At 38.5% G+C, this 17,500-nt stretch overlaps 1 protein-coding gene and 1 long non-coding RNA gene across 8 annotated transcripts in view; one reads left to right on the top strand and one right to left on the bottom strand.

The window, feature by feature from the left end:
* The window catches only part of irak4 (interleukin-1 receptor-associated kinase 4), a 24,205-nt gene extending 21,375 nt beyond the window's left edge, over positions 1-2,830 (bottom strand). For 5 of the 6 annotated variants that reach the window (XR_012399794.1, XR_012399792.1, XM_073941846.1 and 2 more), the window contains exons 1-3: positions 2,545-2,830; positions 1,441-1,613; positions 1-17 (exon numbers count right to left, since the gene is read on the bottom strand). The exon at positions 1-17 is cut by the window's left edge and continues 196 nt beyond it. Coding sequence is in view for 4 of the 6 variants with exons in the window: in XM_073941846.1 (XP_073797947.1) it covers positions 1-17; positions 1,441-1,613; positions 2,545-2,702 (348 nt within the window). In the remaining 2 variants the exon portion in view is untranslated. 6 annotated transcript variants of the gene reach the window in all.
* Positions 2,831-3,476: 646 nt separating this feature from the next.
* Positions 3,477-17,500, top strand: part of LOC141380852 (uncharacterized) — a 38,529-nt gene continuing 24,505 nt past the window's right edge. For both annotated transcript variants that reach the window (XR_012400150.1, XR_012400149.1), the window contains exon 1: positions 3,477-3,541. This is a non-coding gene — a long non-coding RNA (uncharacterized lncRNA). The remainder of the gene's footprint in view (positions 3,542-17,500) is intronic.

Raw genomic sequence — 17,500 nt, 5'->3', positions numbered from 1 at the left:
CTCACACCACACTGAGCCTGCATTCAACACACAGCATCACACACGAGATATATCCAGCTGCAGGCCCGCAGAACCACACACGTTTTAGGCACACACAATCTAGGACACACTATCTAGGCAAACCATATATGGTACCGACGGATGTTATGTTATTAACATCTTTTTGAACATCGTCATCGATATATTTTGATATATATGATTAATAAATATTGTACACGATAAACAATAGTGTTTACTTTATTTTATTTCACAAATATTGCGATCGAGACGGCTGAATGGGAAGCATTGTTTCCAATCGCTATTCAATATAATAGACAGAACAGTTTTTAATCAGTCATTATAGCTGATCACTCATTATTATCTGACAATAATATGTCAGATACTCATTTGCTGACCTTGCTGAACGATGTAATTTGGACAGGCTTAATTTATATAATGGATTAATTTATGATGAGGAAATAATAGCAAGTTAATATAAGCAATAATACATTATATGTAATAAAAATATTTTTAAGTGTAACAAATGTATAACACTATATTAATAATTACTCAAGCTATTTAATAGTGTTTATTAGCTTAATTTTCTAATAACCTTTTAATTAATGATTTCCCACATTTGATACTGTAGTAATTTATAGTAAGCAATAAATTGTTTTTAAACCAAAATTTAGCAATAGCAACAAATTAACTATTAATAATAAAAAAATCATAAGCAAATATATATAACAGCTGTGACAGTTTAGTAAAAGATAGTAGTTTATGTATAAACTTATAATTATAATGAGTTTAGATAATCAGTTTAAAACTATATATATATATATATATATATATTGCTTTAATGATTAACTAGTAGGATAATTTATTTTAAAGTGACATATTATTGTTTGCTTTTTATATTTTACAACAAAGTGATTTTAACCATGTATGATTATATTAAGATCCTGAATTAGTTTATTACACTTAATCCAACAATTAGACGGTCTATTATGTTTTCTTTGTGTATGTGGACACATGAATAAAGTCAGAAGTGTAATTAACCAATTATTTTTATTTACATAATTTGAGTTCAGAAACTGCAGAGATGTTAAAATGATCGTTACGATATAATAATAATAATAATAATAATGACTGAAATGGGAAACCAGATTTGTGAAATTCAGTAGGTGGCGATAATGCTGAAGATTTAGTTACCATATATGGTTTGCCTAGATTGTGTGTCCTAGATTGTGTGTGCCTAAAGCGTGTGTGGTTCTGCGGGCCTGCAGCTGGATATTATTGTCACACACAGCAGACCCCAAGATCCAGATTACAGTTAAGGGGTGATTGTATGTTGAAGAGTCTTCAGGGACCCGTTTCAGAAAGGGGGTTAAGTGAAAACTCAGGAGTATGATAACCCTGAAACGAGACAAACTCTGGGTTTTACCTGTGTATACCTGTTACCTGTGTGAGTGTGGCAGACGCTGTGATCGGGCAGCAGGACTGTGACGGCGGCGAACAGCTGATGGCGGATCAGGATCTCCACCAGATCTCCAACAGTGCAGTCTGAGGTTCCCCAGTCGAACAGCAGCTCCATGGTGGGACTCTTTCCCTGCAGGACGCATGCTTCAAACCGCCTGCAAACACACACACATGGAACTGTAAACTCACACACACACACACACACACACACACACACACACACACACACACACACACACACGCACAGGAGGACTGCAAACAGAGCAGCCGTACAAAACCGCAATTGTAAACAGCAAAAATAAATCTGGAAAAAGTGAGCGAGTGTTATGTGTGTGTGTATCTTGTGTCTATTTTGTGTCTGAGTGTGTGTGTGTGTGTGTGTTGTCTGTGAGTGAGTGTTGTGCGTGTGTATGCAAGTTGTCTGTGAGTGAAGGTTGGTTTTGATGTCTGTGTGTCTCTCTTTCATGTTGAGTGTGTGTGCGTGTGATGTTGTATGTGTGTGTGTGTGTGTGTATGTGTGGATGTTAAACTGTGCGTGTGGATATCAGTCTATGTGTGTGTGTGGATGTCAGTCTGTCTGCTGATGTGAGTCTGTGTGTGATTGTGGATGTCAGTCTGTGTGTTGACATCTGTGCATATATGTGTGTGTGTGTGTGTGTGGTTGTCAGTCTGTTTGTCTGCTGATGTCGGTCTGTGTGTGTGTGTGTGTGTGATGAATATCTGTCTGTGTGTTGTCAGTCTCTGTGTCTGTCAGTCTGTGTTTTGAAGTCTGTGTGTGTGTGTGTGTGTGTGTGTGTGTATGTCTGTCTGTGTCTGCTGATGTCGGTCTGTGTGTTGATGTGTGTGTGTGTGTGTGTGTGTGTGTGTGTGTGTGGATGAATATCTGTCTGTGTGTTGTCAGTCTCTGTGTCTGTCAGTCTGCTGATGTGTATGTGTGTGTGTTGATGTCCGTCTGTCTCTATGTGTGTGTGATGATGTTTGTCTGTCTGCCTGCGTGTAAGAGAAGAGTGTATGTGTGTTTCTGTATACTATTGATGTCTGTCAGTCTGTCTCTTGTTTATGAGGTTGTTTGGTGTGTGTTTGTACCTCATGTGCATCTGTGTGTATCTGGGTTCCCCGCAGGGTCTGCTGATGTCCGCCATGATGCTCCTCCAGGTGTCCTGCGGGTCCAGCAGGTCTGCTAAAGCTCTTAGCGCGGAGTACCGGAGCTTTCGAACCGGTGTGTTCGGCGTGACGTCACTCATGCCAGCCCGTTACCGCTGACTGTCCGTCATAAAAACCCTCAGAGCTCCAGAAGACTCGTGTTTTCCGAGATTGAGAAACTTCCTTCGTCTGTTGTCATTTCCCCCTCTCACAACATCCGCCTCAGACTGAAACTACACGGTGGTGTGACGTCATAAAAAGTGTAAACAGATATGTCCACACGTCATCGCTCACAAAACGCAAGTTTTATGCAGAAAATGTGATTTATTTATATTAAAAATTATGAGGCGAAGCAGCTATTTCTGAAGAGGACGCTGACAGTTTGGCTGAAACTCGACCGTGATTGGTTCAAAGTAACACGTCACGTGATAGTTATTTCTTAATCCAAAAAATAATAGAAATGTACATATTTATTAATATTTGCTTCTCTTTCTTCTCAATATATATATTACTTTGTGTCTTTTATTATTATTATTATTATTATTATTATTATTATTATTATTATTATTAATATCAATATTATTATAAAAAATGTTTCACAGTACAGATTGACAAGCAGCGTGACCAATCACAGCTCGCTATTTCTGTGTGTTTAAAGAAGGCGGGAAAATGAAATCAATCAAACATAACAATCGTTTAAACTCGTTTAAAAGTTAGAAATATGTGGAAATATGCGAAGATTCTGCATTCAGATTTAATAAAATTTAAAAATGTAGTGCGTGTGGATTATTTAAACCGTATAACTCTTCAAATGATGAATCTGACGTTAAATGATTTGCTGGTGTGTGTGCGTGTGTGTGCGTGCGTGCGTGCGTGTGTGTGTGTGTGTGGCGTTCACTCGTCGTCGTCGATCAAAATGTGGATATAATTCATCTAACTGGTAAGATTCATGTTTGGCCGCCGTGCCCAAATTATATTCACTTTTAAAATGTAATTTATTTTCTTAATTTAGCATTAACAGTCCTGTATTATAAACAAAATCGATTAACATTCATCAATCGGACATGTTGTGTATAGTCTCTATAGAGAACATGGCCCTGACACAGCAGAGGTGGGATCGTAATGTTATGTACAAATATATAATAATACTAAATGTTTTCTTGTGATTTGTTTTGACATCATGTGTGCAAAATATTTATACTGAGGCTGTTTATAATGTAACGTTTATATGTGGCCGCTGGGCGTCAATAGAGATCAAGAATAGAATTGAGTCTTTCAGCAAAACTGCTGTTCAGAAATGTGCAATCAGTGCAGTTTGACGGACTAAAACAGATCATTTTCTTTCCTTTGCCCTGTTATTTGATTTAGGAAAAGGTTTTAATCCTAGTTTTCTTTTGAAATCTTGTAAAAATCCACAGCAAGATCAAGATTAATGTGCAGTTTCTTTCTTTCTTTCTTTCTTTCTTTCTTTCTTTCTTTCTTTCTTTCTTTCTTTCTTTCTCTCTTTCTTTCTAATTATTTATTTTTCTTATTTCTTTCATCTTTTCTTTCTTTCTCTCTTGAAAATGTTTTTGTTTTTAATGAGTCTTTTTCAATTATGTGTGTGTGTGTGTGTGTGTGTATATGTATGTATGTATGTATGTATATATATATATATATATATATATATATATATATATATATATATTCATTTCATTCATTTTCTTGTCGGCTTAGTCCCTTTTTTAATCCGCGGTTGCCACAGAGGAATGAACCGCCAACTTATCCAGCAAGTTTTTTTAAGCAGTGGATGCCCTTCCAGCCGCAACCCATCTCTGGGAAACATCCACACACACATTTTAACACTACGGACAATTTAGCCTACCCAATTCACCTGTACCGGAGGAAACCCACGCGAATACAGGGAGAACACGCAAACTCCACACAGAAACGCCAACTAAACCGAGGTTCGAACCAGCGACCTTCCTGCTGTGAGGCGACAGCAGACAGCACTACCTACTGTGGCACTGCCTCGCCCCATATATATATATATATATATATATATATATATATATATATATATATATATATTAGGCAAGGCAAGGCAAGTTTATTTATATAGCACATTTCATACACAGTGGCAATTCAAAGTGCTTTACATAAACAAGAATAAAAGAGACAATTGTAAGAAAATGAAAAGAAATAATAAAAATAAAAAATATAAAAATAAGAATAAAAAATAGATAAAACAGGTAAAAATGTGTTTAAATGGTATAAGATAACAAAAAAGAAGAAAAAAATATATATGTATTTATGTATGTATGTATGTATATATGTATATCTAAATAAGAAATTATTAATAATCTAATTATCATTTAACAATAGAGTGTTATTTAATAATAAAAATTTTCATAAAAATTATACGTAGCTGTAAAACACTTTACACTGAAGATGCTCTGGAAAGTCTTTGTGTTCATTCTAAACCCGTCTGAGTGAATGAAACGGACTCTAAAATGCCAGCAAGTTGTATTTTTCTCCTCCTAAAGGTTACACGTTGATTACTCTCAGATAATCTTCAGCCTGCGTGCCAGAAATCCCCCACTTTCGTCGAGAAAACAGGATGTGAACCCCAATCCTGACCTGCTTCAAGTGTCACATATAATTACGATAATGTTTGCTCCCATTTACCCCGGACACCTGGGCCCCGGAGCATTATGGGATGGTTTATATACACATCTGTCTGTGTGTGTAATGTAGATTAATGTACACTCCAGCAGAGGGGCCGGTTTATATGTTTAAACAAATAATTACACGAGCGCATCTGTGCTGGAGAGTTTCTGGATTAATCATGCTCGCTGTGTGTGAAGTGCTCCAGGTGCGGCTGTGATGTCATTTCCTGTCTGACGGGGTGAAGCTGAACACCTGGAATGGGTTTAGTTGATGTTTTTAGGGGTTGAAGTATGAGAGCAGAGTCACTAATGGGATTTTTTAATGCAATATGATGTTTTTTATGTTAATTTTAGTGTTCAGAGTGCTGCAGTTCCTTTACTAGCCTATAGAGGGCAGCAGCTCACCTTAGATGGAAACACTTTGAAGTCTGTGCTTGATTAATTAAGCTCTTCTATTAATTAGGTTGGTGTTGTTTCTTTTTAATGGAGTAGCACAGGGGTTCCCAAACTTTTCAGCCCACGACCCCTAAAATAACAATGCCAGTGACTCATGGTTCCTAATATTCTCTGAGGTGCTTATAAACCGTGCACACAACCTTGCACACATACCAAAAGGCCCAAGTTTGTTCATCGCTTAATGTTGGAGAACGCTACTCGGAGACCATTCTCCATGTTTAGTTGTGGCCTGTATTTATTTGTAATGTATGTAAGTGCTGTAAAGGTGTCAGAGAGCTTAACCTGGTGCCACAAAAAAAAAAAAAAGTTGAACGGCTATATATACATACACATATATACAGCCTTACAGTTTCTAGATCTGGGGGATTTGGCCTAAAATCAAAATCTCAATTAACTGGACAGCTTAACTTGATTACGATTAATGAATGATTATTTTATGTATTTGCCCTCATTGATCACTGATAAGTATTGTACAGTAAACATGCTCACATATTACAAGTGAGAGAATTTTACCTATTTTTTAATTTTTTTTTATTTTTTCACCTTTATTGACAGGACAGTGGAGATTACAGACAGGAAAGTGTGGGGAGCGGAGATAGGGGAAGGACCTAGAGCCAGGAATTGAACTCGGGTCGCCGGGTGCTATGTGTCGACGCGCTAACCACTAGACTATTGGCGCTGACTCATTACTTGATTTTAAAATAAGTGAAGGAAACACACACTGTCTACTATCCAGGATTATTTATTCATCATCAACACTGAACAACTCGAAAAACACACATTGCCTTAAACCAACAGTCTTTTTTTCTTATGAAAAAGGTTTAAATACGCAACTTTCACATTTGAAAAAAAAAATAATTATTTTCAACATTTTTCATAATAAAAGTAGAAAATAAGCGTATCTCTACTAAATAAAATATATATAAAATGTATATTCTTTAAATAATAGTTTAACTATGTTAATCTCTGCTTAGGCGCCGTTTTCCTCTGTTCGTGCACAAAACTTCTTGCGCGCCCTCAGATATACGCTGCTCAAGTGCAGATTTTCTTGTGCGCCCTCAAATATACCAGCTCAAGTGCAGATTTTCTTGTGCGCCCTCAAATATACACTGCTCAAGTGCAGATTTTCTTGTGCGCCCTCAAATATACGCTGCTCAAGTGCAGATTTTCTTGTGCGCCCTCAAATATACCAGCTCAAGTGCAGATTTTCTTGTGCGCCCTCAAATATACGCTGCTCAAGTGCAGATTTTCTTGTGCGCCCTCAAATATACACTGCTCAAGTGCAGATTTTCTTGTGCGCCCTCAAATATACACTGCTCAGGTGCAGATTTTCTTGTGCGCCCTCAAATATACACTGCTCAAGTGCAGATTTTCTTGCGCGCCCTCAAATATACACTGCTCAGGTGCAGATTTTCTTGTGCGCCCTCAAATATACACTGCTCAGGTGCAGATTTTCTTGTGCGCCCTCAAATATACACTGCTCAAGTGCAGATTTTCTTGTGCGCCCTCAAATATACACTGCTCAAGTGCAGATTTTCTTGTGCGCCCTCAAATATACGCTGCTCAGGTGCAGATTTTCTTGTGCGCCCTCAAATATACACTGCTCAAGTGCAGATTTTCTTGTGCGCCAGACTTTACCTGTGCGTTTGAAGCGCAGAAGTATAAATCAGTCTTAACAGAGCGAGCTCGCATGACTCCACATGCGCTAGGGAAAGTACGTGGAAAAATGTGATCGAATTTTCAGGGTCTGAATGTCGATTACTTTAATCGATTACTTTTTGATTAATTGCCCAGCCCTAGTTTCCAGAGCATTGCTATGCAGTGGGTGGTGGTTGCTAAAATGAAATAAAATTATTTTAACTTAGTTTATTTATAATCTGTATGTTTTATTTGTTTATTGTAGTGTTAACTGCATTGCTGTGCGTTATTTTGTGTGGTTGCCAGGGCTGTGGGGTTTCCTGTGTCTGTAAGTTTTTACTTTTTTCTTTATTTTTGGAGTTTTCAGGCTAATTATGATCAAGCTAGTGTCCAGCTAGCGTATCAACATGCTTTTAAGGGCTTTGTCAGCATTTGCAGTAACATGTGATCTTAATACCGCCGTGTTAGCGAACACCGGCTCTATACGTTTCCTGTTGCTCTGAACTTTGACCCTGACATTTCAGAGTCCCGCTGGGGGTTCATTTGATAAGAACAATGTAAGAGAGAGAAGGTCAGCGTGGAGGGAACCGTATTACCAGCTTAATGCATATATACCTTGAAAGGCTGATCTGAAGTCAGGGCTAAAGGGCAGCTGCTTTCTTCTCTCCGTCAGAGAAGCTGATCAGGGCTTAACTGTGGGAATCGGAGAGAAACACTGAACCACTGACCTCTGATCAGGCCTCAGCACAGGCCGATCACTAGCTGTGTTTCCATCCATAGATGCAAATTAGATTTGTGGGCAAAACTGGAATATCGCATAAAACATTCACGAATAAAGCAGCGTTTCTGACTCAAAGGGTGCGTCTCAAATCACATACTTATGCACTAGTCTACACTATTTTGCCGTATGAATAGTATAAGTAGTACATCATTCAATTTCCTTCAGCTTAGTCCCTTTATTTATCAGGGGTCACCACGGCGGTATGAACCACCAACTTATCCAGCATGTTTTACACGGCGGATGTCCTTCCAGCTGCAACCCATCACAGGGAAACATCCACACACACTCATTCACACACACACACACAATACTGAAAGTTAAGTGTACCGATTCCCCTATAGCGCATGTGTTTGGACTGTGGGGGAAACCCACACGCTACACGGGGAGAGCATGTACTCCTAATTAACATCTTCAGATTAATTCAGTGTCAGTCATTCAGCGTTTAAGCCACAGCACTAATTAGCCGCCGGTCATTAGTGCGAGATTTGTCCGAGGCGTTTGAGGAGTGTGTTATCTGCTTTTCTGCATCAGTGCCTTCATTTACCAGCAAACACAAGAAACAAGGAGCTTTAGGAGTGCAAATGAGGAAGATTTACTGCTCCGGCTGCTCCAGCGCTGTGAGAAACACACATGCAGTTATCTTGCAGAGTGCATTTCAGCACAGAGCGGTGAAAGAGTTAAACAGGGTTTAGTTGATGAACAGTAAATGAGCAGAGGCCCAGAGCAGAGCTGCGGTGCACCTCCTTATGTGAAGAACAACCACAGCTCCCATATCTGGACATTTATAAACACTTGCTGAATGATCTGTGTGTGTGTGTGTGTGTGTGTGTGTGTGTGTGTGTGTGTGTGTGTTTTCTGTTTGTGTTGACAACATTAATAACGTCACTGTAAGCAGAAAGCAGGAGTTTCATCCACACCGATTTAAACGAGGCGACGCAAACGGGGGATTTCCACAAGATAAACACTCACCACCAACACACACACACACACACACACACACACACACACACACACACACACACACACCTCACTCATTCCACTGGGAAAACTGTTTGTGTGGGTGTGTGTGTGAAAGAGAGAGAGAAAGAGTGTGTGTGTGTGAAAGAGAGAGAGAAAGAGTGTGTGTGTGTGAGAGAGAGAGAGAGTGTGTGTGTGTGTGAGAGAGAGAGAAAGAGAGAGCGAGTGTGTGTGTGTGTGTTTTGTGCACGTGATTTAGTGTGTTTAGTATGTGTGTGGGAGAGAATGTGTGTGTGTGTGTGTGAGAGTGTGTGTGCAAAAGAGAGTGTTAAAAAAAGTTAAATGTGTTTGTGTGTAAGAGTGCATGTCATAAAGTTTGTGTGTATGTGTGAGATTGTGTGTGATATATTGTGTTTAGTGTGTGTGTGTGTGTGAGAGAATGTGTGTATTTGTGTGTGTGTGTGCATGTATGTGTGTGAATGTTAGTGTTTGTGTGAGAAAATGTTTATTTTTGTCTAGTGTGTGTGTGTATGCGAGAAGGTGAAGGTGATAGTGTGGTGTGATAGGTGATAGGGGTGTGTGTGTGTGTGTGTGCAAGAGAGAATGTGTGTTTTGAATGCGAGTGTGTTTGTGTGGTTGTGTGTGTGTGTGTATTATAGTGTGATTAGTATGTGTGAGAGTGTGTGTGAGAGGAGAGAATGTGTGTTATGTTTGTGTGAGAGTGTGTATTTTTGTGTAGTTGTGTGTGTGTGTGTTTATGCGAGAAAGTAAGTGAGTGTGAGTGTTCAAGAGAGAGTGTGTGTTTTGAGTGTGTGTGTGTGTGTGTGTGTGAGAGAGAGAGTGCGTGTGATGTAGTGTGATTTGTATGTTTGAGAGAGAGTGCGTGTAAGAGTGGGTGTGTTTGTGTGTGTGATATTGTGTGTTTAGTATGTGTGTAAGAGAAGGTGTGTATATTTGTGTGTAAGAGAAAGTGTGTGTGTGTGTGGGAGAGAGTTTGTGTACAAGTTAGTGTGTGTTTTTGTGTGTGTATTGTGTTGAGTTTGTGTATTTGTGTGTGTATAGTAGTGTGTGAGAGAAAAAAAAGTGTGTATGTGTGTGTGATAATGTTTGTGTTTGACGATGTGTGTATGTCTGTATGTTTGTGATCATGTGTGAGAAAAAGTATGTGTGTCTGTTTGATGCGAGAGAGTTTGTGTGTGTGTGTGTGTGTGTGTGTGTGTGTGTGTGTGTGTTTATAAGAGTGTGTTTGGTGTGTTTTTGTATGATGAAAAAGAGTGTGTGTGTGTTTGATGCGAGAGTGTGATAGTGTCACTTAGTGTGTGTGTGTGTGTGTGTGTGTGTGTGTGTGTGTGTGTGTGTGTGTGTAACCTTATCAGCCTAGAAAACAGCAACTTTCATTGTCTTCGTTCACAGTCGAGTCAAGCTTTAAGCTTTAAATAGTAAAATTATGGAAACTCTTCGGTCATTCTTGAGTGAGATGCTAATGGTCTAATCCGATTCAATGATCTATGCTAAGCTAAGCTAAAAGTGCTCTCTTCAGACCCAGAGATCAGGATTTATGAATTTAAAACTGCTAAAATTCGACAATTAAACTCTGTGAAGTGAGCATATCTTCCCCAAAAAGTGTGTGTGTGTGTGTGTGTGTGTGTGTGTGTGTGTGTGTGTGTGTGTGTGTGTGTGTGTGTGTGTGTGTGTGTGTGTTGCTTTAAATGAAGATCAGCTTTGAAGTGTCGTCATGGAGACCTTTGATCCCGCACAGTGAGGCTCTGGCAGAAGGGAAGGTGTTCAGCGGATAACTCCATGTTCTCAGATCAGTAGGAGCGCGTCTAAATTATTAGCCTGAACTAGCGCTGCTAATTGAAGAGCGCATGAAGAAAGTGCAGTTTGAGGCTCTGGAGGTGTCCGGAGATCACAGAGAGCTGGATTACACACACACACACACACACACACACACACACACACACACACACACACCATCATTTACTGCAGCACTAGAAGCATGAAGAGGCCCACAGAGTCAATGCGGAGACTCGTCTGTCACTGGGCTCTCACAGGAATCTCTCACAGGAGTCTCATGCTCTCCTCTCCTCCATTACCACCACAGCATCAGCTCGGGATACGGCCTGGTCCAGGATTATTGATACCTTGGCATCATTTCTTCACAGTTCTTGGATCATCAGTGCCACTGCATAGTGTCTAGGGGCCTCGGGATGAGTATCCCCAGGTGATTATAGAGAATAATTAGCGTAGCTGCTGCTCTTGGTGTATATAAACCAGATGCAGGGTGCTTCAACTTCTACTCTTTTTTATTTATTTATTTTATTTTTTTTACTTCTTTTCACTTTTTTGAGAGAGCACTTGTACTTTAACTTAGGTCTGGGTCTCTTGTACTTTATACATCTCTGGAGCTAACACTAACTCTGTATCCCTCGGATTGCAGTTGTGAGATCTGCTGTGTACAGGATTTGGGCCCAATAAGAAATAACTATTTTTTGTCAGAGTTTAAGAGAAAATGCTTTATATGGCAAATGAAATTAAATTAAGGTAAAATAAATTAAGTTAAACTAAATTAAGATAAATTAAATTAAGGTAAATTAAAGTAAATTAAATTAAGGTAAATTAAATTAAATCAAGTTAAATTAAGTTAAATTCAATTAAAGTAAGTTAAATTAAATTAAGGTAAATAAAATAAATAAAGTTAAAATAAGGTAAATTAAAGTAAATTAAATTAAGGTAAATTAAATTACAGTATATTTAATTAAATTAAGTTAAGTTAAATTAAGACAAATTAAATTAAGGTAAATTAAATTAGGGTAAATTAAATTTAGTTAAATTAAATTAGGGTAAATTAAAACAAATTAAATTAAGTTAAATTTAATTAAAGTAAGTTAAATTTAATTAAATTAAATTAATTTACCTTATTTTAATTTTATTTATTTTATTTACCTTAAAGTAAATTAAATTAAGGTAAATTAAATTTCTGTATATTTACTTAAATTAAGTTAAGATAAATTAAGACAAATTAAATTAAGGTAAATTAAATAAGGGTAAATTAAATTAATTTAAATGAAATTAGGGTAAATTAAATCAAATTAAATTAAGTTAAATTTAATTAAAGTAAGTTAAATTAAATTAAGGTAAGTAAAATAAATTAAATTAAAATAAGGTAAATTAAAGTAAATTAAATTAAGGTAAATTAAATTACTGTATATTTAATTAAATTAAGTTAAATTAAGACAAATTAAATTAAGGTAAATTAAATTAGGGTAAATTAAATTAAGGTAAATTAAATCAGGGTAAATTAAATTAAGGTAAATTAAATTAGGGTAAATTAAATTAAGTTAAATTAAATTAAATTTAAGGTAAATAAAATAAAATACAATTAAATTGAGGTAAATTAAATTAAGGTTAATTAAATGAAGCTAAATTAAGTTAATTTAAATTAGGCAAATTAAGGTAAATTAAGGTAAATTAAATTAAATAGTTGTGCATTAGAGTGTTGTAGATTATTCTGGTTTCTGGGCTCTGCTGGATTAATCAGACTGTGCTGCAGCTCTCCTGCATGCTTACCACAGTAAATGAGTGTTTTACACCACAGGGAGTCTCCTCAGTCTTCCGCCTGCTGGGAAACTCCTCACACACACACACACACACACACACACGCACACACACACACACGCACACACACACACACACACACACACACACACTTTCCTCCTCCTGCGGGAATTACAGAATCCTGACATTCCAGACGGGATACAGACCCGTATCTCACTGAGTCTATCAGCGGCAGAACACTACACACACACACACACACACACACACAAACACATTAAAACACACACTGATACACATACATACACACATCACAGTAAAACACACACTCAAACACAATCTCACAAACACACTGATACACACACAAACTCGCACTCATACAGTACATGCAGCACAAACACAAGCGCAAACACACACACACACACATACACACACACAAGAACACACATGCTTAGCTGATACTTATATCTTCGAGCATGTGGTGCGAGTGATTATTTCTTGCTTAAACACACATTCTCCCTGTCATAATAGCCATGATGAGAGCTGCTCAGGTGTGTGTAGAGTTCAGATGCACCTGTAGGACAGTGGCGTCCCTTGAAGATCAATGCTGATGCTAAAACACACATACACACATACACACACACACCTCAGACACGCACAGACCCGCTGCTTTTGTCACGCACCGCTTTAGAGGACAATCTGAAGACTCTTTGAAGACTTTGAGGAATCTGTGATGGGTGTTTATTTAGTGTGTGTGTGTGTGTGTGTGTGTGTGTGTGTGTGTGTTTGAACACCGTGAGAAACACAGAGGATGTCCCGAACGCTGCTTTACTGTTTATGTCAATGAGTGTAAACACAAAAGCAGCACAGAAAGCAGGAGCAGACGTCCCTTTACAGACCTCCGCCATTCAGGATATCAGTGTTATTCTCCATGAAGAGGCTGGACTCATCTCGCTCTGTGCTCCACAGATGTGTCCAGTAGAATAATACACGACTGCGTTTCTCACACTGATCACATCATGTTAATCTTCTATATTTAGACAATATCAGGATTATTAAACATGGGACACCCTGATAACCAGCACAACTCATTTAAAGCTTCACAGCAACATGGTAAAAGCACGTAAACACCTAAGAAACTGCATAGCAACACCCTAACAACTCCAGTTTTCCTTAGTAACATGGTAAAAAAGTCAAACAACACCTAAAGCACCTTAGAAATTGCATAGCAACAACCTAGCAACTCCCAGTTTCCCTTAGTAACATGGTAAAAAAAAGTCAAACAAAACCTAAAATACCTTAGAAACCGCATAGCAACACCCTAGCAACTATCAGGATTGCTTAGTAACATGGTAAAAAGTAAAACAACACCTAAAGCACCTTAGAAACTGCATAGCAACACCCTAGAAACTCCCATTTTCCCTTAGTAACATGGTAAAAAAGTCAAACAAAACCTAAAACACCTTAGAAACTGCATAGCAACACCTGAGCAACTACCAGTATTACTTAGTAACATGGTAAAAAAGTCAAACAACACCTAAAGCACCTTAGAAACTGCATAGCAACACCTGAGCAACCACCAGTATTCCTTAGTAACATGGTAAAAAAGTCAAACAACACCTAAAGCACCTTAGAAACTGCATAGCAACACCCTAGCAACTCCCATTTTCCCTTAGTAACATGGTAAAAAAGTCAAACAAAACCTAAAATACCTTAGAAACCGCATAGCAAAACCCTAGCAACTCCCATTTCCCCTTAGTAACATGGTAAAAAAGTCAAACAAAATCTACAGCACCTTAGAAACTGCAAAGCAACACCCTAACAACTCCCATTTTCCCTTAGTAACATGGTAAAAAAGTCAAACAAAACCTAAAACACCTTAGAAACCGCATAGCAACACCTGAGCAACTACCAGTATTCCTTAATAACATGGTAAAAAAGTCAAACAACACCTAAAGCACCTTAGAAACTGCATAGCAACACCCTAGCAACTCCCATTTTCCCTTAGTAACATGGTAAAAAAGTCAAACAAAACCTAAAATACCTTAGAAACCGCATAGCAACACCCTAGCAACTCCCATTCCCCCTTAGTAACATGGTAAAAAAGTCAAACAAAATCTAAAGCACCTTAGAAACTGCATAGCAACACCCTAGCAACTCCCATTTTCCCTTAGTAACATGGTAAAAAAGTCAAACAAAACCTAAAATACCTTAGAAACCGCATAGCAACACCCTAGCAACTCCCATTCCCCCTTAGTAACATGGTAAAAAAGTCAAACAAAATCTAAAGCACCTTAGAAACTGCATAGCAACACCCTAGCAACTCCCATTTTCCCTTAGTAACATGGTAAAAAAGTCAAACAAAACCTAAAACACCTTAGAAACCGCATAGCAACACCTGAGCAACTACCAGTATTCCTTAATAACATGGTAAAAAAGTCAAACAACACCTAAAGCACCTTAGAAACTGCATAGCAACACCCTAGCAACTCCCATTTTCCCTTAGTAACATGGTAAAAAAGTCAAACAAAACCTAAAATACCTTAGAAACCGCATAGCAACACCCTAGCAACTCCCATTCCCCCTTAGTAACATGGTAAAAAAGTCAAACAAAATCTAAAGCACCTTAGAAACTGCATAGCAACACCCTAGCAACTCCCATTTTCCCTTAGTAACATGGTAAAAAAGTCAAACAAAACCTAAAGCACCTTAAAACCTGCATAGCAACACCCTAGCAACTCCCATTTTCCCTTAGTAACATGGTAAAAAAGTCAAACAACACCTAAAACACCTTAAAAACTGCATAGAAACACCATAGCAACTGCCAGAATTCACTAGAAACATGGTTAAAAGTAAAACAACACACAAACACCTTAGAAACTGCTTAGTTTACACACACAGACTCTCACACACACTTCCAAAGAGTGTCTCATGCCTCCAATAGCCAGCGCAATGCGTTTTGTCTTGGTCTCATCTGCATGTATCTTTCCTCTGCTGTATATACCTGTGTGTGTGTGTGCGTGCGTGCGTGCATGTGCGTGTGTGTGTAATTTACCTGCTGTTGAATGCGTATGCATCTGAAGCATGTAATTGATGTAATAATGATTTTTAATGCCGCTCGTTGGAGAGACGGTGTAACATGAATCCCGCAGATGCTGTGTGAAAGGACTCATTGTTGAGGACAGATATAGCAGCAGTTCGCTTGTTCCCACGTAGAGGAGTAAAACACCCAGCTCACCTCCAGAACCCTGCAGTACAAGCACAGGTTTACCGCAGTAAGAGTGTGTTATGCAACCGTTACGCTGACTGTACCAAACCTGAGACGTCTGCAGATGTCCAGTCACAGATTAAAACAGGACTTTTTTTGATGCATCATGTTGACATTGAAAATAATGGAAAAGTAGAGCACTGGTGAGAATGAAATGTATTCTGCGTGAACAGCCCCTCAAACTGCTGGCAAACGTCTGGTTCAACAGTTTGTGGTCACTATAAGCAACTTGAAGGGTTTTTGTTTTAGGTGAACTGCTCCTTTAAACACACACACAAACACACACGCACACTGCTTTGTTTTTGTGAATTGTGGGGACTTTTATCCTGCACAAACTGTATTTTCTATGGCGTTCCCCCAACCCGATTCCTAAACTCTCATGTTGATCTTGGTGGTTTACAAGAACTCATCATAGGCGTAATATATATTAAACAGTAAAAACACTTATTACACGACCCTAAACCACCCCAACCCCTAAACCAATCATCACAGCACACTCGCGGACAAACTCTGAATGTAAAAGACTTAATTTAATTATGGTTTTTAAGCATTTGGAACAACAAGGACACCAGTTATGTCCTCATAAACCACCTTAAAGCTGGCTTGAAATCAAAATGTAGTCTTCTTATGATTATATGTGTTGTTCTTGCTGTAAGCGATGTATCTGTGCACTTTGTTATGTTGTTAAAAACAATTTGGCCTCATAAACGTCCCTCCACCTCAAAACAACTGTCTTCACTTCTGGTCATATGGAGTTCCTTTAGGGTGGAGCCATCAGTCATTTAGGACGAGGCTATCAGTTCTTTCGGGTTGAGCTATCAATTTTTTTTAGGGTGGAGTTATTTATTTAGTGTGGAAATAACTGTCCATTAGGGGGGGGGGGGCTATCAGTTCTTTAGGGTGGAGCTATTAATCATTTAGGGCGGGGCTCTCAGCTCTTTAGTGTGGAACTATCTGTCCTTTAGGGTGGGGCTGTCAGTACTTTAGGGTGGAGCTATTAATCATTAAGGGCAGGGCTCTCAGCTTTTTAGTGTTTAACTATCTGTCCATTAGGGTGGGGCTGTCAGTACTTTAGGGTGGAGCTATAAATAATTTAGGGCGGGCCTCTCAGCTCTTTAATGTGAAACTATTTTTCCTTTAGGGCGGGGCTGTCAGTTCTTAAGGGTTGGGCTTTCAGTGCTATAGGGCGGGGTTATTAATTCTTTAGGGTGGAGCTATCAGTGCTATAAAGCGGAACTATTAGTTCTTTAGGGTGGAGCTATCAGTGCTATAGGGCGGGGCTATTAGTTCTTTAGGGTGGAGCTATCAGTGCTATAAGGCGGGGTTATTAGTTCTTTAGGGGGGAGCTATCAGTCCTTTAGGGCAGGGTTATCATTATGTGTCTCATCTCTGCTCTGAATTTGTCCATTCGTCTTCCTTTATTTTGTTAACAGCACTCGTCTTTTAACATTGTAATTGGTTTCTAAAGAAGGAAGTCATGCACCACTCTACATTTTTTCTTGTTTCAGGACCGTTTCAAGTGTATGTACATCACAATAGAGGATAAAGGACGATCTTAAGTTCTGTTTCATGGCCTTTAATAGAGTACAATTAGAT

The sequence above is a fragment of the Danio rerio genome, chromosome 25 (assembly GCF_049306965.1).
Source record: "Danio rerio strain Tuebingen ecotype United States chromosome 25, GRCz12tu, whole genome shotgun sequence".
In the NCBI taxonomy this organism is placed as follows: Eukaryota; Metazoa; Chordata; class Actinopteri; order Cypriniformes; family Danionidae; genus Danio; species Danio rerio.
This window is presented reverse-complemented; position numbering and strand designations above follow the sequence as displayed.